Source organism: Melospiza melodia, chromosome 6, assembly GCF_035770615.1.
Source record: "Melospiza melodia melodia isolate bMelMel2 chromosome 6, bMelMel2.pri, whole genome shotgun sequence".
NCBI lineage: Eukaryota > Metazoa > Chordata > Aves > Passeriformes > Passerellidae > Melospiza > Melospiza melodia.
The window spans coordinates 54,287,255-54,313,147 of NC_086199.1; the positions used below are offsets into that span (position 1 = coordinate 54,287,255).

The following is a 25,893-nucleotide window of genomic DNA, read 5'->3' on the forward strand; positions in this document are numbered from 1 at the left end:
TTTCTGTAATATGTCAAAATCAAAAAAGAAAGTAAAAATAGGGAACAGATGTAGTGCAGGTTGAAGCCAGCAAAGCTAATCATTAATTTCACTTTGTTTGATTGCAGTGCACTCTGCCTTACCGTTTGCTGCAAGTCAGGTATGATAATTCGAATCACTAAAGTGTTGCTCTGACTGTCTTCCATTCTGCTGCTTGGCTTTTCTGCAGTTGCTCTAATTGTGTCATAAATAGTTTCTTCTTTGGAGCTGTCTGATTCAGACTCAACAGAATAGTCAGAGAAGCTTTGTGCCATTTCATCTTCACTTGATGTAGGGCTACGAGGCATGTTAAAGTTTTTTATCCTGCCAATACAAAGGAGAAAAAGAAAAAAATAAGTTACAGTTCAAGTCTTCAAAATTAATCAGCTGCATTTTTTTTTTCTTCTTGGAAATAACATGCATTTAACAAGGAAGTTTTATGGTTTATCCCTCTTTTATTTCTTTCTGTCAGTTATGTGGGTAGGCAGAGAGTAAAGGAAATAAATCTGGCTACCAATTTACTAGAGAAGAGGAAGGGCAGGAGAAGGAAAAAAGAGTAGTAAAGAAGAAGATGACCTTCCTTCCCAGGCACACCTAGGCTCCCAAAGGATCCAGAAAAAAACAGCACAATTACCCAGTCCTGTGATAACCAGCACTGCTGTAAACTGTACTAAGAGCTAGGTCTGGCTTTGAAGCTTCCTCCTCCCAGTGAAAAGACATTTCAGGGAATTAATGTAAATGCTAAACTAACATCATCCTGTACATAAAGAATCTGCACAGGTGAGGCTTTCATAGAAGTCAGTATTCCCAAATAGTGGAACCAACCAAAAAACAAAATCCTATAGGGATACAGACAGACACAGATGCTGCTCTGTGGTTTGTGGCTCACACAGCATCCTTTTAAACCAACACCACCCAAATCTGCCCATTATACATACTCTGAGTTTAGAAGTAGTTTTAATCTGTGATATAGCTTAGGCTAAAATGAAAGTCATGTTTATTCCAGACTAAAAACATTTGTAATCAGGGGTCTCACACTAAGAACAGCAGAACATTTTCCTTGTGGGGTTTTCCACCTACAAGAGCAAATGAATTTTGGGGTTTTGTCCCACAAACTCAAAGCTGTTCCAGGATATGAAAATTATTATTCTGTGGACAAATGGAGGAAAACATTTACAGTGGAAAAAACTGAAAAGACCAACAATAAACTCTGCAGTGCTTGGACATCATATAACTTAACAGATTTAGGAGGCCAGAAAAATGCATTATTATTTTCCTTTTTTTCCTGTGAGTAATCCTCCAAGACAATTTCTCTGCATTTTATTGCAAAATAAAAATTCAGTTAGAAGAAAAATAAAATAAGAATGAATGAAAGAAAGAATGAACCAAACAAGCAATTCCACTGCCAGGTCACATTTAAAAAGAGCCAGTAAAGTAAAAGTGAAACATGGAAGGGTGAAGTGACTTGATCACTCAAACCAGGTGAGTGTACTGAGGTATTTTCTATACTGATGTCTCAGCCAGAGCAGCCCAAGTAAACAAGTCAAACAACAGCAAGGGATAAAAGAGAATTTTTTACACTATGTCTAACACTTCAGTTTAAGTCATTCCCTCTTCACTGCCGGTCACTGTCCCAGCAGTGACTCCAGAGCAGGGACCAAAGGCTGCCACTGTCATTTCCCATTTTAGGTGCCCATAGGTTGGCTGGGCAGTGGAGAGCCAGGCCTGGGGCTGGAGGTCAAGGACAAGCACTCCCACAGCACATCACACCACACCCCCACATCATCAAGCCTTATTGTTGCTTCTGATGAAGGATAATTCTAGTGTTATTACCCTCAGCTATAATTACTAATGAAGACAAAACCAGTGCATTCAGAAACCTGAAAGCAAGCCAGTTCACAGCAGCTTAATGGAAGGCTCTATTTACAAAGGAAAACTCTGCAGGGAGTATTTCATTTTTTGCTGCTTCAGTGAACTGTAGATTAATGCTGCTCTCCAAAGCACCTTAAGTCAATAAAAAGCATAAACATTTCTGTGGTTTCTCTATTTGTCTGCCACTGCTAAAACATGTGAACCCAAAATACAGCAGGGCAATACACAGAATTTAAGGGCATAAGAGGTACAGGCCAGTGAGTGTGAGCAGAAAGACATAAAGACCATCACATGATTTGTCTGTCCCTAAAGTCATCTGAGAGTGCAACACATTCCAGGGCAGTGGATTTGACAGAGCAGTAAACTGCAGCTATACAACAGCCAAATACGAGCTGGGTTAGGAGGAAAAAACTTCCCCAGGTTTTGGCAAGTGGATTTTCATGCAAAAACCACCCAGGAATATCTCATTCTATAATAAGAAAGGAAAATGTCCAGCTGAAAAACCAGCTTCCAGGAATCAAGCCTTTAAGTTTAATAAATACTGGGACAAAAAACTTCTTGGAGACTTGTCAACAAGGCATAAGACACCTAATCTTCAGGAAAATAATGCACAAGTCAGCATGGAAAGGATAATGAGAGTCTGTATCCACAGTAGCAAGATGAACAGGATTTGGGCCCCAGCAGCACAGTTGGGAAACAGATCATTCAAACACCACTTTTTAAACAAGACTGAATACTGGAGAAACAGGCAATTTGTTGGCTCAAGTTGTGTGGAAATGGAAGATCCCACCACTTGTTAACCAGAGCCACTGGCTACCACAGCTCCCACAGAGAAGCTGTTATCTTTTAGGAACTGTTTCACTTTTGTCCCAAGGATATTCTAAAAGATTTTTCCACAACCAAACTTACTACATCAGGAAAAAAAGGCAAGTTGCCTGGCTTACTAATTAATACTTGTATAACCCATGAAAATACTGCATCCCAGCTTCCTAATTCCTACCTGGCAATTCACTGGTTCAACATAGCTGAAACACAGATTAGGTTTATCATGGTTGTCTGGGATGCCTTCTTCCTTTTCTTAAAAAAAAAGAAACAAAGCAATAGATCATAGGATTCCTACAGTTAAACTGATTGTGTTTTGTTTGTGGCTGCTTTTGGTGTAGCGGAGTGCTGACAAGATTCTCTGTAAATTAATAAAAGCAGATATCATTATCTTGGCAATAAGCATACAATGAAAAGTGTCACACCAACAGGGTTTGTTCCAGCTCACATTGTCTGTCCATGTTTCTCAACTCCTGGGCACTGAGTGTGCCCCAGCTCCAGGCACTGTCCTGCCCTGCCCTCTGCACATCCCTAAGCAAAGCAAGCTTGAGCTGCAGCTGGTTGTGCACCCATTTTGACAGAGGAAGGCCACAAGGAAGCAGGAAGATGAGAGAGTGAAAGGATGGCTTCATGCTCCCCTTGTCACTGAACTCCTCCCCCAGCCCGTTGCCCTTTAGCTCGGTGGGAGCAGCAGGATGTGCACCAGCCTCTGGGGCTGTGGCCAGGTTTCCTCAGACCAACAGGCAGAGGAAAGGAGCAGAGCTCAGACTGCTGCCTTCCCTTTACAGATGCTATTTTTAGATTGACTGTTTTCCAGTCCAGCCCATAGCTTTCACAAAATCTGCTGGAATTTCTTATTCTGCCACTGCACCATTAAGGAGAATTTCAAACAGTCCAAACCATGACCATCAAACTCCCTTTTTCTCTAAAAAGTATTTTTTAAAAACCCTACAAGGACATAGCAAAAGGCTGGAATTAAACAGTGCACAGGTTACCAAATGGGAAAAAATTCAACTCCCAGAGCTCACTCTCAGGTGTGCTCCAGAGAGTGCAAACAGACACAGCAGGGGAAAAACCAAGAGCAGCAACAGATTAATCTGTTCTTTGGGGCCTTAAGGTTGTTGAACATCACACAAAAGGAATTTAATAAATATACATGTTTATATTAATTTGTAAGTTAGATATTTTAACTTGATGTGAGAGGGTTTGAAATATCATCAATAGAGAGACATACCAGACAGGAGATCTTCATTGAACATCCAGGTATTATCAGATAAATCCACTATAAAAACCACATTTTAAAATCTTCAGCTTACTTATGGCTCTGTGTGATTTTTGTTGACCCTGCAAAGTACCAAACCCTCCTGGTCTTGTCTGTCCCTAAAACACAGCTAAGGCCCAAGCACCAAATGCCTTGTCCAAGGCCAGGTCTCAGAGCAAGGTTTCAAATCCAGAGGTCACTGACTCCTAGTCAAGATAAGACCAATCTATTTTTATATAAACATTCATTTGCACAATAGCAGCCCTGTTGCCTGCAGGGGGAAGCCCTCCAGACTGCTGCAGTGAGGCCAGTTGCAAACCTACCTGTGGGAATATCTGGGACACAGAGTGGGCATTGTCACAGGCTGAGTAATGCCCTGAACCAGACTGTGAGAAAAGTTTGCTGGGAGAGGAACAGTCACTGCTAGAAAAAGGTATTTAGTCATTAACTCTGAAGGAAAACTACTCAGGAAAGGGATTTGTGTGTAAAACCTGCCAGAGCTCCCAACACTTGGATTCTGTGGCTTTATTCAGGATTATACATATCAGCTCAAGAACCAGCTTGATGAGGTGCTAAATTAAAATGCTGGAGAAGATCAAGCATTTTCTTTTCTAATTATAATAATATTAAAACAAAAATGCACTTCAGACAGAGCTGAAGGTGGGGGGGGTTGAGTCCCAGCACACCATGCATTTCACACCTCCTCCTGGTTGGGCAGAAAAGGTCATGTAGAGGAAAATTTGAATTGAAGACCAATTCCAAAGGCAATTTGCAATTTGATGGGTTCAAGCTCCCTCTGCACTCCAACTTTAAAGCTGGCAGTAACCAGCATTGCCTCCCAAAAAGCAAGCCCACCCTTCTCACCCCAGAGCACTCCACCCTTGTCCCCAGTGAAGCAAAACAAAGCACTGATCCAGGTCAAACTCCAGCTCCTTTTTTTTTGTTTGAGAGGTTAGTTTCCAAACCCATCATGCCTCTGAAGTGGATCACTATGCAAATGTTTGCAGAAGCAGCAGGAGAAGGATGGCACAGGGCCAGAAGTGAATTGCCAGGGCTTGAAGAGGGCAGAACCACTTCATCCAAAGTCAGCATTAATGTTTGCCAGCACAGAATGGACCTGGGACACCACTGCTGAGTGACAGGAAAGATCTCCACAAACAGAGGCACCTGATTAACCCCAAGGGAAATGTTATCAGCACTCAAATTCCACAACTCCAGCCAGGGCACAGACACCAAACTCAGCCAGGCAAAGGCAAAGCCTAAAAGAAAATATCTACAAGAAGAAAGCTGGAACATGCACAAGGAGTGCTAAACAATCCACAGCAAAACCTCAGGGAGAAAAAGCACTTGCAGCTCCCTTGTTCTCCCAGCTCCACCAGACAGGAACAACTCCCCTAATTACAGCTTTATTCCCCATTCAGCTGTCCCTCACTTAAATTCACTTCCTGGTGATGATGTATTTTTGATCTTTCTGTTAAATAACTGAAACACCCAGATAAATATTTTAGAAGATGAGTGCTGACACAAATATTATAGTACTAGAATGATGAGCAAAAATTCCTCCTGTACTTTTCTCTGAAGCTGTTGTTTATCAGTGTGGCATCTCATGCTTCCAATATGAATTATTGATTGGAAATCAATATCAAAATCAGTGGTCATATCCATTGATTCTCATCAGCACCATCAGGAGATTGTTTTCAATGCCCTGTTAAAGAGCAGATTTAAGCAGCCCTTGATTTCATTGCTGGGTGACCAGCACAAGAGTCAAATTGTTCTGCAAAAGGGCTCAAGAGTGAGACTTCACCCCACCTTTTATTTTTTAAGGAAGCAAAGAAGAAAATTGTGTGAAGAAATTGTCAAACCTGCCACTTATTTCTGAGTTCTCTTGTTCATGCCTATTTGCACAGACTTGTTAAGAAGCAGCTCAGTCCCATTAACTTTTGGTATTTAGAGTTTAAATGCCAACATCATATGATTAAAGTGGGTCTGTAAGCAGGTAATTTTTTTTAATTTTAGTATTTTTAAACATAGATACTTCCCCATTATCACTGCTGCACACACACAAAAATCTACACCAGCAGCCTATTCCTGCAAATACAGGGCAGTTTGGAGTTCCTTTCGTTACCAAGCAGCTTTGGAAGCTAAATTTCCCCTTTGTTCTCTGTCTCTTCTACTTAGCATTTATTTCCCCTGTAAACTATTCAGCTGGTCATGTTATCTCCATGGAAAGGCTGAAGTTCAGCCAGGCAGATGTAAAGAGACATTTTGGGCAAGGATAAGTACAGAGAATACCAGAGACAAGCAACTTCTGCTGAATGAGGAAAGCTGGAAGACGGGCAAAGAAGCAGATGTAGAAAAAGCTTTTGAACATCTGAAGTGGAATTTCAACATGAAAAACATTTGAAGTAAGATTTCAACATGAGAAAACAGAACCTGCTGGCAGGAAGAGGAAGCAGGTGTAAAGATTTAGGACAGGGTGGAGAAGTAAAATTGGTTAGAATGGATACAAAAATGATTCAAATACATTAATAGGGGAAACATAGCAAGTATTTATAAATGTTAACCAGCACAGGGAACTTTGCAGTAAAGGCCAACTCCCAGTGGCAATATAAGTTCTTAAGTGGCTTCTTTTAAGCCCCTGCAAGGTTTCCAGAACAATTCTGGCTGACCTTTAAATAAAGGTCCTTCTTCCTGACGAGGAATTAGGCCCAGCCCCGTGAGCCCCACAGAGCTGCCTTCCAGGCTCTGCTCATTTCTACAGCTGCTTTTAGCATGGCCTCTAGTTTTCACATTTATTATAACTTCTGCTTTCCAACAGATAGACAACAGTGCTCCTAAGACATTATTTAAATACTCCTTGCAGTGGAAACTACAGTTTACTTCTGGCAAAATAATAATCACTTTGAAGTATTAAATAAGATCTTTACAGGAATTGCATGCACTTAGCTGTAAAAGCAACACTCAGTTTGAAAATTCAGCTGTTTAGTATGTATTGATCCAGAATTCTAAACCACTTTAAACAGATGACAAACAAACAAACAAGCTAAATAAGTAGCAGCTAAATAACTAATTCAAATAGGGTGGAAAGAACAAAATGTTTTCAGAATGCACCAAGCATATTGTCCCAGATACACAACTTGACTTGCACCCAAAAAGTGAGATGTCTTCTTCGACTCAACACTGTATTCCTGAGCAAAACAACAGTCAAGGTGTGAAAAGACAACTTGAAACATGGAAAAATAATGCAGTTCTGGATCAAGAAAGGCATTTCTTCATAACACGACAGCTTTTACATAAAATATCACAAAGAAATTCTTTACTGTGAAAGTGGGGAGGCACTGATTGCCCAGAGCAGCTATGGGTGCCCCATCCTGGAAGTTTTCTATGACAAAATAGGCTGCAGATTCACTAACTGAAAAATTCCCCTTCACTTATCCAAACCAAGAATGCTACAATGTGAGTAGTTACAACATGTTCTTGAAGTAATACTGAAGTAACAACACCACTTCAATTTGTATTTTTTAATTTTTCTGTTTCTAAGAAAATAGATTCACTGGTCATTTTGGGGTGCCCACCAAATTTTCTTACCATATACGGCAAGGCATTTTATTTTCCAGCCTTTCTGCTGCCAGCCTCTGCTTGCACTTAGCTATGTAAATATCAAAAAGATTATGATATGTTGGAAGGAAAAGGACATAAGAGAATTTAAAAAGATTTACAAAAGGAGTCTGAGAAAAAAAAAATCAAAGTTTGTTGAACATATTTACCTCAATTTCACATCCCTGATGGACAAAGCAGCTTTGTTGCTTGTTAATTTGCATTTGATGTTTATCAACCTCTTTCCTCTTTACCCATAGAACATTTTTTTCTGATAATTCAAATAAAAACAGAATAAAATGTTAACAGAGAAGTACTGCTGGTGTCTTGTTATGTAGATTAGATCAAGCTTTGAATGTAGATAAAGCAGATTTCCTCTCCTCCTTGCACACAGGTTAGCATTTAGAGCTTGCTATGAAGTTTAACCTGAATTTTCCTCAGATGTGATCCTGGTGGGGGCTACTGTGTCATTTGATTTGCTGTGTTGACAGAAATAGTCTCATTGTTTGCTTTAGTTTAATCAATGGAATAACATGCCAGTTAAAAAAAAAGCAAAACTTCAAATAGATGCTCTGTTTTTCTTATAAAGGATGAGTTATCTTTGGTTGAGAGCAGGCACAACAAATAAAATCAATTACCCTTTCTCCTTGTGTATGTTTTTTTCTCATTTAATTTCAACGAATTCATTTCTATTTCAACTCAGCAGGACACACCCGCTGAGGTTTGCAGGTGTCTGCAGGTGGGATCTGGGGGCACAGAGCTCAGACTCCCCAGGTGGGCAGTTCCAGGCCAGTCTCCTGCCAAGAGCCTGCAGGAGGAGATTTTCCCTGACCTCCACAGCAGCTTCATTTCTTCCCTTAGTCCAGGGGGAAGCCACAAACCAACGGTGACCCAGAAAGGGAGGAGGAGGAGGAGGAGCAGGGCAGGTGAGCAGCTCTTGGTGTAGCCAAACTCTAGGGCAGGCACAGCCCCGTGCCCTGTCCTCAGCATCCCTCTGCCCATCTGTGTCTGTCTGCAGCAAATATCCCTGGTTCCCAGATGGTCTCCAGGCTTCCCTTAATTGCAGAAAAACTTCCCTGACTTCTTCCTTTCTCAGAGGTAATTATGAAAAAGGAGCTCTGCTGACCTTAGCTGCATCTTCCCCAGCTATTTTCCAACCCAAGCTAAGAATATTTTGGGCTTTATACTCCAGCCTGTGCTCATGGCACAACCAAGGACATTCTCTAGGGTTGTGCAGGTGGAGGATGATGATGACAGAGTGGAGAAAATATTTGCAGGCTTAGAAAGGTTAAATGATCTGCCAAACTGACCCAGGCAGCACAGTGACTCCATAGAATAACTGAGAAAAATTATTTTCTTGACCTTTGAGATTTTTTGATTCAATTCATTATACAGATAAACTCATTTTTACCAAATTATAGCCAGCCAAAAATTACGCAGTCAACCCAATTAAACTGATTAAAAGAGCCAGTTTCCTCATTGACTACCAAGGTTTAATTATTACCTTCAGTAAACAGCTCAAGAAATGAAGTATCACTTCTTAGGCAAGAAGAAAACAGAATGAGACCCATGTTTGTGGCCATTAGGCAAAAGAAGGGAAACAAAAAATAGAAAGAATGTTATTCTGTGAAAATACAGATTCATAAACTCTTCCAGTTTTTGCTATTTAAATGCCAGGTTTAGTTTGGAATTTAGTATTAAGAATAAATAGCATGCTAAATCACCCTGGGTTATCTGCTCACAATACCTTTAATTTAGAGGCAGCTTAGGATAACAACAAAGCTGTTTTTCTGAAGTAGCCCTCTCTCAATGCAGAACCAAAATAAAATGAGCCTCCCTGAACACAGCCACCTGGATTACTTGCTGTGCCTTAGACTCAGAGAATCACCAAGTCATTTGTGTCACAGGGGGCTCTGGAGGTCTTTATTTCAACCTCTTGCCCTCAGAATTCCAGCAATGAGATCTGCTTGGGCTGTCCATGCTTTTATCCAGGCCTGCTGGACAATCTCCCTGAAGCCAGCTCTTTTCCAGCCTTACCTGTCCCTGTCCTTGCAGGACAACACTCCAGCTCCCTTTTTCTTGGTGGCCCTCCACAGAACCTGCTCCAGTTTTTCCATATCTTTCCTGTACTGTGGTGGGTCCAAAACTGGACACAAGGTGCAAGATGAGGTCTGTAGAGTGCCAAGTCACAGCTGGCACCATACACTTCTGGTGGCTGTGTAACTTAGTTTATAATGGAGATTCAAGCAAATTTCAGCATCACCTCAATTTCTGGACTCATTTATACCCCTTCACAGTGATTTCTTACAAAGTGTTTTTTCTACCTGTCTGTGTAGGTCTCTAATTCAGTCCCAGGTAACATAAGGCCTCAAACGAGACTGTTGGAGAACCAGAAATACTTTAAACAGATTTATTTCTAATTGACTAGATTTCATGTTGATTGTACTCCTGGAAGTCCTGATTAAGTGAATTCATTACCATTTATAATTTCTTGACAGCACACTTTGGAGATTCCAGCCATGGAAATTATCACAGTCTAATCAAGATATGCAAACCGAATATAAAAGCATTTACAAAAAAAAAATAAAAGTTGATTGACTCAGGATAGAAAATAATCCTAATAAGAAAACCAGGATCATTTGCACTCCAGGCATACTACTATCAGTCTCTGCCATGGAGAAAATATTTAGAAAAAGATTTAATAAAATGTTTCAAAAGGAGCAGCTGCTGAGAGAGGATTTGACAGAACCTTTGTGAAGGACACCCACGTGTGACCATCACTTCCTAGGAATGACAGGCAGTGCTGCCCAGGAACACTGTGCTTGGAAGGGCTCCTGGGTTTCTATAGAACTGGCAGCTGGGCTGACCCTGTAAAGAAGCATTTTTAAATATTTGCTATTAGGTTTTGTGTCTGCTTAATGTTCTCCCACAGCTTTTATGTAGCCTCCCTCACAGCTGGTTTTGGGTTGTTTTTTTTTCACACTTGCCAGCACTATTTGCCTCACCTCAAAAGTTTTCTGCAGTTCTTAATAAACCCAAACTTCTCCTCTTGGTTTTTCCATCACACATGGAAAGCAACCACTTACATATCAGCTGAATTTTCTTACATGCTTCCTAAAGGAGGCTTATATAAAAGAAAGAGAGTGTCTTTTCCCATAGGCAAGACAAGGAGGAATGGTTTTAAACTGAAAGAGAGGAGATTTAGATCAGGAAGAAATTCTTTACTCAGGAGCTGGTGAGGCCCTAGCACAGGGTGCCCAGAGAAGCTGTGGCTGCCCCTGGATGCCTGGAAGTGTCCAAGGCCAGGCTGTACAGGGCTTGGAGCACCCTGGGATAGTGGAAGGTGTCCCTGCAATTTCAGCCACAGTTATTCCCATCAACTCAACACACTGTCAAACACAACACCTAAAATCCAAATTTGCACACCTGTTTCTGCACCCCTCTCTTTAGGTTGGTGTGCTTATCTTTGATGGGGCCCTACCACAGAAGCAAACAGTCAATTATTAAATGCCCTGATAAGCTAGAAATTCATTAGGCTGAGCTTTGAAGCATACACATTTTTAAAATCTTCCTCCTTTTCCATTTTTACATACTAGTGATCCAAATTACACTGCTTCATGTCACCACACAATTTACAGCAACCCACCTGACACATTTCACATAATTTTTGTATTTTCATTCTCCTTCCAGTGCTCATCCCAAGGCACTGTTAGGACTCACCATCCAGTCCTTGATCTGTGTTCCTAAATGCACATTGACACAGACACCTGCAGCAGCCAGTGCAAAAAAAAGGCACCTTCAGTTCCTCTTATCACAGAGAAAATGAGTTTTTTAGTTTTCAGATCATACAGAAGCATCATGCTTCACCAAAAGGAAACCTAAGTTTCAATCAGTGTCCTTTTTGTTCTAGTTTTCTGATCTCTGAATTTCATGTTTCAATTTATGTTGTAATGATTGAAATGGAAGCCAAGAAAGTTATGTTACTTCAAGAAATTGTTCTCATAAGAAGTTCTCTGTCATCTCCAGAGCGCTGCCAAAACTTTTGGGACTGTGTTTTGAAAGAATCAGAAAAGCAAAGATAAAGACATTTATAACAAATGTAGGGACTTGAAGTCTTTAGTAATAGGAAAGACTGAAAATGCAGCATTTAGGTAAGGTAAGAGATAAAAGAAATATGATTGTGCTGTATCACAAGAGGCTCAAGTCCATCAGTTCTCACCTAACTGTACAAAATCCAAGAAATTCTTCATCCAGTCCTAACATCAGCTGCAGATTTGCATGGACCCTATTAATAAATTACCCCTAGATGAAAACAGGGTGGGTGTCATGTCTAACACAAGAACTATGATAATTTCATCCATCTGCTAGTTCATATTTCAGGTACTTTGGGGAGGAGGAGGATAAAAGTCAACCAGACCTTTCAGCCATCTTCACTCCAGGCTGCAGTTCAACTGCAAATTCCTCTGCTCTGAGATAATTTTTGTAACCCACCCACCCCCATAAAGCAGAAGGAGGAACAATTTCATTTCTGGAGATCAAGAAAGTTTTGGAAGCATTTTTGATCACTTGTTAGTTGAAAAACTCACCTTTGCAGCATTCAGCACAACCCACAGGTGAGTCCTGGGCTGTAACTGCAGCTTTGCCCACGTGACACAAATAATTCAAACATTTTGTCTTCAAAACCAGCTTGGCACACTTACCTGTCAACACAGGTGACAGCAACAGTGACAAGATGATCATCAGAATCTAGTTCTCTTTCATCTCAGATTCCTGAACAAAACACAGAAAGATATAAAGATTTATAGCTGAAGAAAGAAATTAAGTGACCTAATGGCCACCTTATTTAAATGTTAGAAGGCAGAAACGCTCAAGGAGATTTTCTTTCTCCACAAAGATTTTGATAGGAAAAGGAGAGAGGAATTTTACTACATTGCAAATTCCCAAGGTATTCCTCATACTGTAATATAAATATTATGCATAGCTTTGCAGGGGCAGAGCCTGCCATGGCTTCACTCACTCCAGAGTGCCTCTGGCTCATGAAGTCAGCACTGAGACAAAAATAGGCTCTTCTGGTTATTAAGAAAGACATTTCAGGCCAGATCTGACAGAAGGTGAAAGGTGCTGCTCTGCTGCTCCCCACAAACATCTTCTTGATTTAAGTCTTGCCAGAGCTCTGAGCATCCCAAGAATGTGCATCTGCTGAACAGCCCAAGTACAAGTGGCAAAATGCTGGGTTTTGCCTCCCCAGGCCTGCCTGAGACCCTGAAATTTGGGTCTGCTGTCTGCAGGGATTCTCCAAATCAGAAACATGTGCTGAGCATCCCAGTCCAGCTCTGGGCACAGCATGCATCCAATATCCATATCCAGCTGTGCTCCCAAGTGTGCATGACTGCCTTCATTGATGGTTAGAAGTTCATGGTGAACAAAATTCTTTCCTGTTATGTATTTTATTTTTCTCTTCTTACAGATCTAAATGGAAGGGGAAACCCAGGTATTCCCATTGCAACAGAAAGTTTGACGAACTCTATTTTTTGTTGTACTGTGCTGAATGGTTCTCCATCAGAAAATACTGCTGAATTATTATACTTTCAGCGTATTTAAGCCCATTCTTTAATTTAGACTTTGACACAGTTCACTATAAACAAACATTCCTATCTAAAATGTTCTGAGTAGGAAGAAAATACTTGCATATCTGTCTCCAGCACCTGTGTGATTCTGCTCTTTCAGCAGCAACAAAAGGAACTATTAAAGGACATTTCCCCCACTGAATTACTGTATTTTGTACCAGTGTCAGCTGTGTTTGAGATTAAGCCTGGTAGGTTTTGCATTTTTAGGGTGGGAGATAAAAATGTGATTTCCATGACCACGGGGGCTACAGGAAAGGTTGGTAAAAAAGTTTAGCAGCTGTTTCTCACAAGGCAAAAACAAGGCAAGGAAAGAAGTCAGCAGGTTGAAAGGAAACCAAAATAAACTGACCTGACCGGTTTCTTAATCTGAGATGAGATAAACTGCTTCTACTTTTGAACTGTCTTTTATGCACACCAGCTTTCAGTTTCTAAAGGGATCCAGAGAGAGGAAGAATAACCTGGGATTGCAGATATCAGAGAGAAAACTTTCCAAAACTGCTCTCAAACGCTGACACATCAGCTCAACATATTCCAAGACCAGGCTCTGTTGCCTCTAGGAAAGATTTACATCTGGTCAGACTGAATAAAGGTAAGAGCACAGCAACAGCTTGCACTTGATAGTGGAAGAGAGGGGGATGCCAGAAGCTGGTTCTGTGTGGAGGCCAAACTCCTCTTATCCAGCAGCGTGCTTCCACTTTGCATTTTGGACGCTGACTTGTTTTTCACTGCGCTGTCCAGAGCTAACCCTAAGGATAAGCAAATCTCTTGAAAACCCATGGCTTGCCAAGAGATGGGGAAAGCTCTTTAAATGAAAGTATTTATATACTGCAAATTCACAGGAAAATGAAAATAAATTGTGCCAATCCTGACTTCTTGATGAGACTGAGTATTTTACACAGTGGAGAAAGGCACTGACACTGGAACAGTGAGCAACTGGCCTCTCTGCTATTTCTGCAATAAGATTCCCTTAACACCCACAGGTAGACAAAAACCAAGTCCCCTCCCAGATCCTGCTTTTCCCTCTCCTCAAGCACAGGATCAGGGGAGCAGAAGCTCCTCATTGTCACAGAACCTCCAATGCATCCCTAAATAAATCTCTATGCTGTGAAAGTCTCAATTACTGCACGTCCCCAGCACTTCCCCCTGCAGGAGGATTCCCTTCCAGACATCACTTCCATGTGTGGCTGGGCAAGAGAGCAGGGCCATGCACAGGCTCATCCCCCTGGAAAAACACCAACCATGACAGGCAAGGTGCTTTTCCCTCTGTAGGAGCTCCACTGGGGAGGGTCTCTCCTACACCTAAGCACCCATTTCCAACATGTTTGTAGGAATGTAACACCTTCAGGGATTTCTGATCCTTTAAAAACTTTGGCTGAAGTTGAGCAGTAAATTCCAGAGCCATTGGAAAGTGGCAGGAGATGGACAAGGAAGGGAGGAAAGGCTGACAGCACAGTCACACAAGCCACTTTCCTGATCAAATCCATCTCTAAAATGCCAGGGTGACTCCAAGCCACCCCAAACAAACGGTGCAGTTTGATTTCCACCCGACTCAGTGCTGAGCACTGAAGGGATGTGACATTTTTGCAGAGTGCACTGTAGCAGTGGTAACTCGGTTCAGGGAGCAGCAGAGCTGCAGCCATGCAGTATTTATAGGCCTCCTCCTCAGCTCCTTCTCCCTGCTCTTTGCCCCCAGGCAAATCAGCTGGGATGCTGCCTCCCAAGCCCAGCTGCTGCCACTGCTGGAGGAAAGCCCTTGCTGTACCACTGTGCTGCAGAGAAAACACTCCCAAAAGATCTGACAGAGGGCAAACCTTCCCCCAGGTCTGGCAAAATGAGAAAACATTGCAAAAACTGTGTGAATTTTAGCAAGAGGAATGAAAACACCAAGATTTTCCCATTCTTTTTTTCACAGTTTAAAGAATCCCCAAGCAGGAAGGTAACCTTGTTTGGGGGTGTTTCTCTAGGCCCAGGTGCACACCTGGGAAAGTACAAGTTACTAACCAAAAATAAATTCAACTACAAGCATGTACTTCTTCTGGCTCACACAAACAAGTCCACAAAAACCATACAGCCCATCAGCAACCTCGAGTGGGTATTTCTGTCCAATTTCTTAATTCTCTTCCACTGCCAGAGAATTCCCAGGTTCTGTTTCTGAGCTGGCTCCCAGCTGACCAGCCAGCTTATCTGCACAGATGCCTGCACAGCCACAGAGAAACAGCCATCCCTGATAATTTATGAGGATGGCACAGAAAGGGGATACACTGAAACACTCAAAAATGAAGCACTTGGGAGCATTCAGTGACAGGATGAGCATGCCTAAATTAATACAACTTCATATGGCACACTTCATTCATTTAACCCTGACTTTTCTGAACACAAACACTCACAGCATCCTGTTCTCTCTGTTGTCAGGTACATAAAAATGTCATCCACCTTTTTAGTGGCACATAGGCTCATGTTTTTCCTAGCAGCCTATAAAACCAAAGGTAATTTATACCTGATGTCTAGGAATGTGAATACCAGTACAGTTCATTTGACTACAGAACACTTGACACCATCCATTTTAGTTAAAACCCTGCTAAAACAGGCCAGCTATGCTGCATGGAAGCCCTGGCTGCTGCTTTAACAGGAAACTCATGGAATTTACAGGGAGCTGAAGGTACTTTGCACTGTCAGGCTGCAGGCAGTCCATTAGTTGAGCAATTTTCAGAGACTCCCAGATGTCTTTAGCACTAACAGACCCCAAACTCACACACTGAATTCTCTACCTTCCCCCCGAGATTAAATTGAGAGCTCAAATACTGAGGGAAGCACTAAGAGCAAGGCTTGTGTCTCCAGCACATGATGGATTCAAATCCTGCCTGGGAGAGACGTAATAACTAAACCTGATTTGATTCCAGCTCAGCAAAGAAGGAGGCAATGAGCTGAAAAATGAGTGTAGCAAGGGAAGAGCTACCTGAGATTTTGGGAGGCTACTCTCAGCTAATCCTGCAATTATGTAAAGCCAGTGCAAACAAAACCTGGTCATGAGGTGGAAATGTGAACAGAATCAGGAAAACTGTTCAAAGAAGTGGAAAAATAGTAATTTTCATCAGGAGACACCATATTTGGGCACATATTTAAAATTCTGAACAGAATTCCACATGGACTTTTTCAGAACTAAATATGAAGTCTACAGCTGCTCAAACACTTGCTGGAATGAACTCACATATTTGTGTCTCTCATTGGTGTTTTTTCTATGCTCCACTAATCTTTTTTTCCTCAGCAGCCTAAACATAATGGCCTAAATGCTTGTATAGTGTGTGGCAGCAAAGAATGATCTTCAGAAACACCAGATGCTTTGTGCCTTCAGATTATTCACTGTTTATGGCAGCAAGTTCAAGCTAGCATTAAACAACTAAATACCAAAATGTAATTCCTGTCCAAATCCCAACAACATGCACTGTTAATTTCATATATATTAAAGAATCTCCCAGATATTACTTCTTTGAAGGCACTTAAAGCCACAACATGTAAAGAATAATATAATTCCACATAAGTCTAGCATCAGATCCTGCATTGTGGCTGTCTGATCAGAGTAGGTTAAAAATCCATTTCCAATATGGAAAGAAAAATCCCCCCTTCCTATGCTTTTTTAAATATAAAATGGCAATATACTTAAAGGAGTATGGAGTACTGCAAATTATCAGCAATAAGTGATTTTTGAAAGAAAAATGTGCCCTCAGTTCATGGCTCATAATTATTTCATTTCCCAAATACTGCAAAAACCCCTGATAACTGCTAAATAATATAAGCTCTCCAACGAGCCAGAAGGTGCTCACCTCAGATGTAATTTTTCATGTAGGTTCTCAGCTCTGTCCAACTCAATGAATTCAATCCTAAATTTTGCACTGAACATTTTCTGGTCTTTTATTCTATGAGATAGTGGAGAACTTTGAAACTCAGATACACAGGAAAACTTGTACCCATGTCCTACCTACCCTAAAAGTGGATGCTGAGCCTTAGCCCAAAGGAAAGCCTGTTAATTGTATGTATCAAAAAAAGGCAGGCTGGTGGTTTTTCAGACTTCAGCACCTTCCAAGGGTTGTAAATGTTAACAGCTGATGACCAAAAAGAAAAAAATACTTCCACAAAGTGAATGAAGTCCATAGGTTCTGATTACCTAAAAGGGAGAAACAGCCTGAATTCAGTCCCAGTAGCACAATTCTGTGTTTGCTGTGTTTTTAGCAGTCCAGATGGCTCTGTTTTATTTACATGTCCCATCTAAACAATCACTGCTGCATTGTGGCAACACTTGTCACTGTTGTTACAACAGGAGGGAGATCTCTCCCCTCAGTTATAAATCACAAATCACCGAGGGCAGCTGCAGCCTCTGCTTCTTTATCATCCCCTTCAAGACAGGAATTTCAGTGAAAGATGGGAATCTATTAACTTTGCTGGCTGAGCTATGCTAAGTGGAGAGAGATGAAAGATGGAGTAATGAGAGGGAGAGAGCCCAGCATCGTGACTGACCTGTGCAAGGACAGCCCTGGTGTCCTGCTCACAAATGAATTATTCAGCTGCCAGGTCTTGCTGCACTGAAACTCCACTGAAACACTCAGGTCAACCCAGCCCCATCCTGTTCAGTTTCTTGGCAACACATTCAGATTGGTGAAAGTGGACAGATTGCTCATTTTGGGGGTACTGGGTTAAAAAACTGTTTGTATCACTAGCAGTACTTAAGTGAAAGAGAAATGCAAGATAAAGTGCAATATATTGCACTTCAAATTGCAATATTCTGAATAATTTTCAAATAAGTACATCAATCTCTTCGGGAAGATTAAACTGTTCTTACTAAAGCTACTACAGTAGTCATCTCAACAATAAAGAAAACATCTGTGGTAATCTAAAATTTGGTGAAGGTCTAGCAAGGAAACCACCATGTACATAACAAGCTGCAAAGGTTAAGAGCTGCAGCAGTGTGATCTCAAGAAATTCATCAGGCCTAATTAAGCTGATGAGCAGTACATGAGCTCTCCATGGAGAAAATTATAAGCAAAACAAATAAAAAAGGGAAAAACCACAAACATCTTAAAAATTGTGTAAGTTACTTGTCAAAATACAGGTTGTTCAGTTTCTCCCAGATCAACAAGATCTGGACATGGACCCCCTTATCCAGTCCAAACTGAGACAGGATTCTCTTCTCTCCCTCAGGAGCACAAATAGTAACAACCAAGGTTCAAGGAAACTGGAAGCACAACAAATGGAATAATACAAAGGGCTCCACAACTCAGAAATTCATAAGCATTTTGGACAGCCACATGCAGGTAATGCATTAAGATAACAATCTTGGTTTAAAACAACCAGGTATAAATGCTGAGTCTCCTTAACAACCCAGGGAAGCCAGTGCTCCCAGGCAAATAAAGGGATGGGAGAAAAGAGAATGAAACTGGCAGATGTACACAAATCTCAACGGAGAGCTCAAGCTGGACCAATAAAACCCATGCCAATCAAGCAAATTACGCAACACTGATTTACTTTTGCTGAAAACACACTGAAATGCTCATTACAGGAGAATTACAGCTGGAAAAGAAACCCCCAGGAAGGCAGCTCCTGACATTTGATGTACACAACACCTGACTCCAGCTGTCTCCAGTGGAGCAGCCATGAGACACGGCTATGTCACACCAGCTGCCCCTCACTGGGCACAGCGTCCCCCCGGGAGTGTCACCCACGCTGCTGTCACATCACAAGTGCTGGGAGATGAGCTTGGCACCAGTTTGCCAGCCCTGCCCTGAGGCTCTGGGTGCTGAATTGAAGGTCTGCTGCCCTGGGCTCTGGGGAGAAGTGAAGAACATTGTCCCTCCTCTACGTCCCCACAGAGTGAAAGGTCATTTCCCAATAGCAGCAGAGCATCCAAGCCACAGATACAAACTCCTTACTCACATAACATAGTGCAGCAGAGTTCTGCCAGGCATCCATTTATTTGTTTGGATTTTCCCGTAAGGATCTACTGCACAGAACACCACCTATTCTTCCCACAGGGGGTTTATTTAGCCCTGGATCCCCACTCACTGTATCAATGTAATTTAAGGTCTTCCATTTGCAATAACTTGGCACTGCCTAGAGTACACAGAGTGTAAACACAAAGTACATTTTTCCTCTCACTTTCAAACATGGGTCACTCTGTCTTTGGTCATGTGTTTCTTCTATTCAGTTTGTTCCCTGCCCTGGTACAGGTTAGTCAGCCTTGCCCTTGTGACTTAGTTTTGTTAGCCACAAAGTTGTTTGTTTAAGCCCATAAAAACTATGAAATAATACAGTACTAAGAAAATTGATGCCCCAAAAATTAAGGTATTAAAGAAGTCACACACACCTATAAAAAGTCACTCAGCTATTACAGAGCAGCTATACAAATGTGGAGATTGCTGTATGGAACTCTGACCTTCCACAATGAAAAATTAAATGTTAATACACCCCTAAGCAACATATGGCCATGCAGCCTGCAAAGTGAATTCAAATATTCAATATACATGGGGTAGCAGCAGCCTCTGAGCAATCATTACCTTGAGAAACAGAGTGGTTCTATTCAAATACAACCTCAGAGAGAAACAGCCCTTCCCTTCCTCACCCAGAAAACACAAGGTGTGTGTCTGTCAGGAACAAAGCAAAACTAATGTGCACCGTGTCACCCTGACCTGAGACACAATCACAAAGTGCACCACAGGAAAAAAAAGAGAGAAAGTCCCTGCAGGACTTCAAAGAGCACAGTTGTGTGTGTGAAATACATGAACACTCACTTGCTAAAAGATGAATAAGGCTTCCATTAAGCAATTCTTTAATCTCCAGGTGACAGAGAATGCTTTCCTAGTTATGTGAAAGAAAGAAAGAACAGCAGGGAGCACAGAATAGCTGCAAAAGCCATTACTGGCAATAATCCAGAGTAAGATCTCAGCAGCCTGACCATCCTGGGGGGTTCCTGGGAGTGCTCTTCCTCCAAGGAACAGCTCTGGGTCCTACAGGGAAGGAACCAGGAGCTGTCTGTGGAGCTGCAGCAAATAGCAAAACTGACATCGCTCTCTGAACATTTCCAGCTCAACTTCCAACAAGGTTAGTGATAAATCTGAAGGGAGGAGAGCAGCTGGCAACAGGGAACAGCAGGAGAGAGATGACTGGGCAAGGGAAAGGCAATTTGAATAGAAAGCTGATTAACATGAAGTGTCATATGAAGTGAATTGGGCAAAACCAATTCCAAACACACAGCATTGGAAATGGAGCTGATTATTCCCAATCCAGAAAGACAGTGTTGTGCAAGAGTCAGTTTGCCATGCTGCATTCACAGGAATAACTGGGATATTGGGGAGTAAATAAAGAACAAAGTCAAAGACATTAAGTCATGATATAGGTATGTGAAACTCAGGCCCTGGCCCTACTCTTTTCCTATCTGGACAGCAGTGTGGTGTGAGTTGGCTGCATCTCCAGGGCACCACAGCTCCTACCAGCCATATCCTTATATTTTTCCTACTGGCATCAGGAACATGATGGCATTACCAGCCCCAGACAAACTGGGAGATCCTTCAGAGGACAAAACACACAAGCACCTTGTGTGCCTCATTAATGCTGCTAAACACAATAGGAAGCAACCTGAAACAAGTACCATCACTTAGTGCAAACAGGAGGAGCTGTTAATAGCCTATTAGCAGCACAATTAGCAAATTGGATATCCCTGCTCATTATCCTTCTATTTGCAGACAATATTTTGAACAGATTAGAACACAACCTTATCAGTAGGAGTCCCACCCGAGAAGTAATACTTTCAATTAAGAGCTTACCAAGTTTCCCCATAACACACTGAGATTAATTTGAGTTCCTAGAAGCTCTGAAAACCAGGTATCCATCAAGATTTAACAGCATGTGTCACAGTTGAGACAGCCACAATACACCAAGCGTCACCACACAATTTCAGAAGGCTTTAAGCATCTGCACACCCAGAGTAACACCTCACCACAGCAGAAGGTTTCAGGCACCTGCCTATCCAGAGTAACACCCTGCCATTTCAGAAGGCTGCAGGCATCTGCCCTTCTTGTTTGTTGGCCCAGCCTTTTATCCCCTCCTGGTGATGCCCTGCCCCTGTGTGCCCTCTGCTCCCTTTGGTGGTTGGGCAGTGCCCCCAGGCACTCCCTGGCTCATTGCAGTCAGTGCTGCTCACCTGCTGCTCACAGCTGTGCCATTGGGGATGAGACTCAGCCACAGCCCCCCTTGCAATTCCCACAAATTGTGTGCCTACAATTGAGACATCATTTCATAGAGAGAAAATAAAAAAAATCAATTTCTCTTTTCCCCAAATAAAACCCAATTTCTAAGGGCGTCCCAGTACTGGCAGTGTGCTGGCAGTGCTTTGCTGAGGTTTTTGCTCCCACAGTGTGCAGAGAAGAGCAAGGCTGAGGAGGGGACACTCCCCAGCTCAGCAGCACTCAGGTGCACAGAGGTCTGGGCTTACCCCAGTCCTGCTCAGACAGCAGCAGTGGGAATCTCTTTGTGCTGTTCCAAGAGGACTCTTACCCTTATTAAAAGCTTTGTCTTTGTAGTCCCATTCTGCAAAGCCCACACAGTACAACATCCACCATGCAAAAATGTCCTTTATCCATTCTAAACCAAATTTTAAACCCAAATTTCAACTACAAATTCCAGCTTACATCTCTCGTGGTGCAGAGCTCAATGAACAATGGTTCCCAACTTAATCCACCACCTTCATGATATTGCAGCATATTTTCCCTATATAGGGCAAATATAACTTTAATGCAAAAGCCTTCATAAGTCAAATAAGACTTTAAGGAAAGTCTTTACTTAAGCATCAGGTACTAATCCAATATGGACTTTAAAAAATAAAAAAACTGAACAATTTTCACTCATATTGACTGCACTTTATAAACTGCTTTATACACAGCAGTTGAAGTGGGTTGGGGTTTTTTCCTTGGGAAAAAGTGCGTGTAAGCGCTGTGTATGTGACAAACTAAAGCCTAACTTAAATATTTTTTTGCCATAATAAAATTTATCATAAATACTTACTTACTGAGAGATTGCAATAGAATAGACTGTTTACAAAAAAAAAAAAAAAAAAAAAGGAAAAATATAAAAATGAAATAAATCCAGATTTCAAACTGAAAAGCTAAAACTACCATGTAGGTCAAGCAGGTTTTTAATTTTAAAAAGTTGCAAGGCTTGGGTTAATGATTACACTGATATGGAGTATAAATTATGAAAAGTTTTTATTTAGATTACACTTCACAGGACCATTTCACACTTCCAGCTGACCAGCAAGGAAATGCTGATATCTGAAGATCTCAGTAGGATATTATTTTCAGTTTAAGTTAAAAATTATAGACTCTTAGTATCAATAAATATCAATTAAATGAATATACTACTGCACATGTCATTTTGTACTATACAATATCTGCCACACTGAATAGAAGTCATGAGCATGAGCAAACTGTATCCAAAGAATTCAACATGCATTTTCTCCTAAACAAACCGCTGCATTCAGTATAATTTCCCCAGTATTTTATCCTATCTTGTTTGGCAAGTAAGGAAGCTTTGCAAAAAAGGGAACAGTACATAATTTGATGAGTTTAATTTTGTGAAGTTTTGTACTTTCTTTGTCAATCTGAAGTCTCATGGGAGGAAAGTTTCAGAGTCATCCTCAAAGTTTTAGCCCAGCTTTGTTGACAAAAGAGAAAGTCATATCAAACAGGTGGATTACCACAGGAGAGAAAATTTCAAGGAAATGTTTAAGTTTTGAGTGAAGCTTTGAAAAAGGCTCCTTTTTCTCTTTTGTGCTGTGAAACATAAGAAGGTGTTTATTTCAGGAACTCATTAAAAATGAAGATCACATCCTCTATAGAAGGGGAAGCGCAAAAGCTACCAGTCACCAACACTGTGATACACAAACATTTGGGATTAAAAACACAATCCCCTGGAAAACAAAGAAGCAGAGCCCCATGATCCAGCTCCATGGGATATCAGGCACTGCACTGACACTGCACAGCTGTGTGGGAAATATCACTCTCCTCAGGAGAAAAATGGGGTTATTGGGATAGCATAGGGAGGGAACAGAAAAGAGAAGAGAAAAGCAAAATACTGCCTTGGACTGCTTTTTTGTGGTATGAATCTTTTTGGGACCTTGACATATTTTCTTCCATGTGGTGTTTAAAGGCAGCTCTCTGCATTAACACTTGCAGTTTTTAAGTCTGAATATTGGCATAAATAACCAAGTTCAGCAGAGCTGCTGGCACCAGCTGAGGACCTCCAAGTAGGGAAAATAAACACTTTTGTTTCTCAAATGTTTTCCCTGGGTTGTGAAGTATAAAAATTTCACTTGGCTTTATCCTGCACGTTCAGTTTCCTTGACTGACAAGCAAAGGGGCATTCACAGTGAAACAGTTTTCAGACCTGACTGTACAAGTGCAAAGGCCAGAGGAAAAAAAGCAGAATTTGCCAAAAGTTAAGCTGCTCCATGATAACATGTTCAAATATTCATTTAAGGTGATCTTTACCATCAGGTAAATACTATACTGATGGCAAAGTGGTGTGCGTTTGCCCTCTATAACACATGAAAAAGAGTGAGCTCAGTTCAGTTTTGCAGAAAACAGGAAAAACAGCACCCACAGGTATGAGACAAGTCCTGTGGGGTGAGAGGCCAGGAGGGACACACAGTGCTGGCCCTGAAGTGGCTTTTCCCCCTGTGAGAAGCCTCTGTGCCCCCTCTGAGCTCACCTCTGTACCCACGAGCGGAGCGGTTCCGAAGGCACCCACGAGGCCACACCTGCTCCTCTGTCCTGGTGGGATGGCTCCAGTGGGGACAGAATGGATCCAAGGGGATGGAACAGGGCTGGAAGCAAAGAGCAGGGAAAGCATTACATTTCTGTGACCTGCTGACTTCCCAAGCAGCTTTCAGGCCTATTTCAGAGAGATGGCAAGAACAACAGCTCCATTCCTTTCCTCAGGAACCTACAGCTGGCACATCCTGCTTGTCCTAATAGGAATTACATCCTTATAACCTGCAGCAGACAGGAAGACAAGCCTGTCTACCAAAAAACTGCCATTCCACTTGAAACTTTTCACCTTTACCAGGTCTGACCCAAAGACAGTAACAAAGGGTAGGTGAGCAGCAGCAGTAGGAATGGGTATCATGTGGCTTATGTTTTTCAGGCTGTAGCATGCTTCAGAAAACCCTATCCCAGCATTTCCTGGAGAGGACAGAAATTGTCCAGTCCACTGCACTGATGGCAGCATCATTAAAGTAATGCACAGAAACAAAACTCATAGCAATGTGCTACACCCAGTGCTGTCCTAGGAGAATGTTGTCTAATTGGATAGAGATCATCTCAGAAGCCAGGACGCCTTCCTACAGCCAGGGTCCTTTGGAGTGTGCTCCAGAAGCTGCTGTCAGGAGCAATGGCCACTGACATCAGCACACGCCAGGCTGAATAAAGGGTGGAATTGCTGAGCCTGCTCCAGCAGTGCCATGCTCTGGGGGCTCTGAGGGGAAAGCAGCTGGCCTGAAAGTCCTGCTGGAGGATTTCCACTGGCCACTCACCTGCTGGGTTTGAATTTACTCTCTCTGGAAGTATCTAAGCTGTAAGGACATGCCCTAGAGGTAATCCAGAGGCTGGCAAGTGGCACAAGTTTTAATACATTTTATTTTCTATCAGATCTGGGGAGGAGGTGACCAGCAGGGGCAGCTGTCCCATTCTTCCCCGTCTGCAGCGTGGGACTGGGAAAGACTCAGGTGGGAATGTTCGGTGCTGGAGGAACTCAGCGCACTGGATTTTGATGAATTAGAAAACATCTCCATGTGTGACAGTAAAACATTTGAAAATAGCAGGGAGATGGAAACATTTGAAAATAGCAGGGAGTTTTGGTGCCTTAACCAAAACTCAGCATGGTTCCCAGTGACACAGCCTGCTCACATCACTCTCTTTCCCTGGAAAAGCTGCTTTCAAAATGTATGAGGGACATCAACATAATTCACTAGCAGGCCACTGCACATCACAGTTTCTGCCATCAGCCCTCATTTAATATTGGTTTCATGGGATCTGTGCTCAGGCTTTTCTCATCACTAAAGCTTCTCCTTGTACCCAGAAAAGTCTTATTTCAAATTCTTTCATTGTGTGCCTTGTTTAATTGAAGATTCTGGTTAAAAATTATGTTGGAGATGGCATATAAACACACCATCAGTGACACCTCAAGTTACCAAGATGTAGGTCCAGCTTTCTTAGTAAAAAATTTTGAGACAAGACTTTTGAAATATTTCCCAAGATGGGGAGAATGTTTTACACCTAAGGCAACATCAGAGATTTGCAGGGGCAAAATTGACTGACTGTGACTTTTACAGCTTAATGAAGAAAGAGAGCACCAGTTCAATCAGAAATGCAGGAAGCCAAAAGGCTGTATTTGGAGTAAAGCCAAATTTGGGAAAGCATTTTATATTTGTTACATGGTTGGGAAACAGAGACATCAGTTTTCCACTAGAAGCAGAGATTCTTTTACCAGCAGGATTAAATATGTGGTGGTTTAAGGACTTTTTCTAATACTTGTTGCCTTTTCCACTGCAAACACTTTATCCCTGTTTATGAATAACTCTTGGTCATTTCTTTCCATCTCTACTTCTCTTTCTCTTTAATATGTGCCCTCTTTCTTCCTTCTCCTCCCCTGCAT

At 41.8% G+C, this 25,893-nt stretch overlaps 1 protein-coding gene across 2 annotated transcripts in view; it reads right to left on the bottom strand.

Moving 5' to 3' along the window:
* Positions 1–24,035, bottom strand: part of SHANK2 (SH3 and multiple ankyrin repeat domains 2) — a 271,165-nt gene extending 247,130 nt beyond the window's left edge. For both annotated transcript variants that reach the window (XM_063158210.1, XM_063158209.1), the window contains exons 1-3: positions 23,950–24,035; positions 12,271–12,340; positions 123–342 (exon numbers count right to left, since the gene is read on the bottom strand). In XM_063158210.1, the coding sequence (XP_063014280.1) occupies positions 123–326 (204 nt within the window). In that variant the 5' untranslated portion in view covers positions 327–342; positions 12,271–12,340; positions 23,950–24,035. The remainder of the gene's footprint in view (positions 1–122; positions 343–12,270; positions 12,341–23,949) is intronic.
* Positions 24,036–25,893: the final 1,858 nt, after the last annotated feature.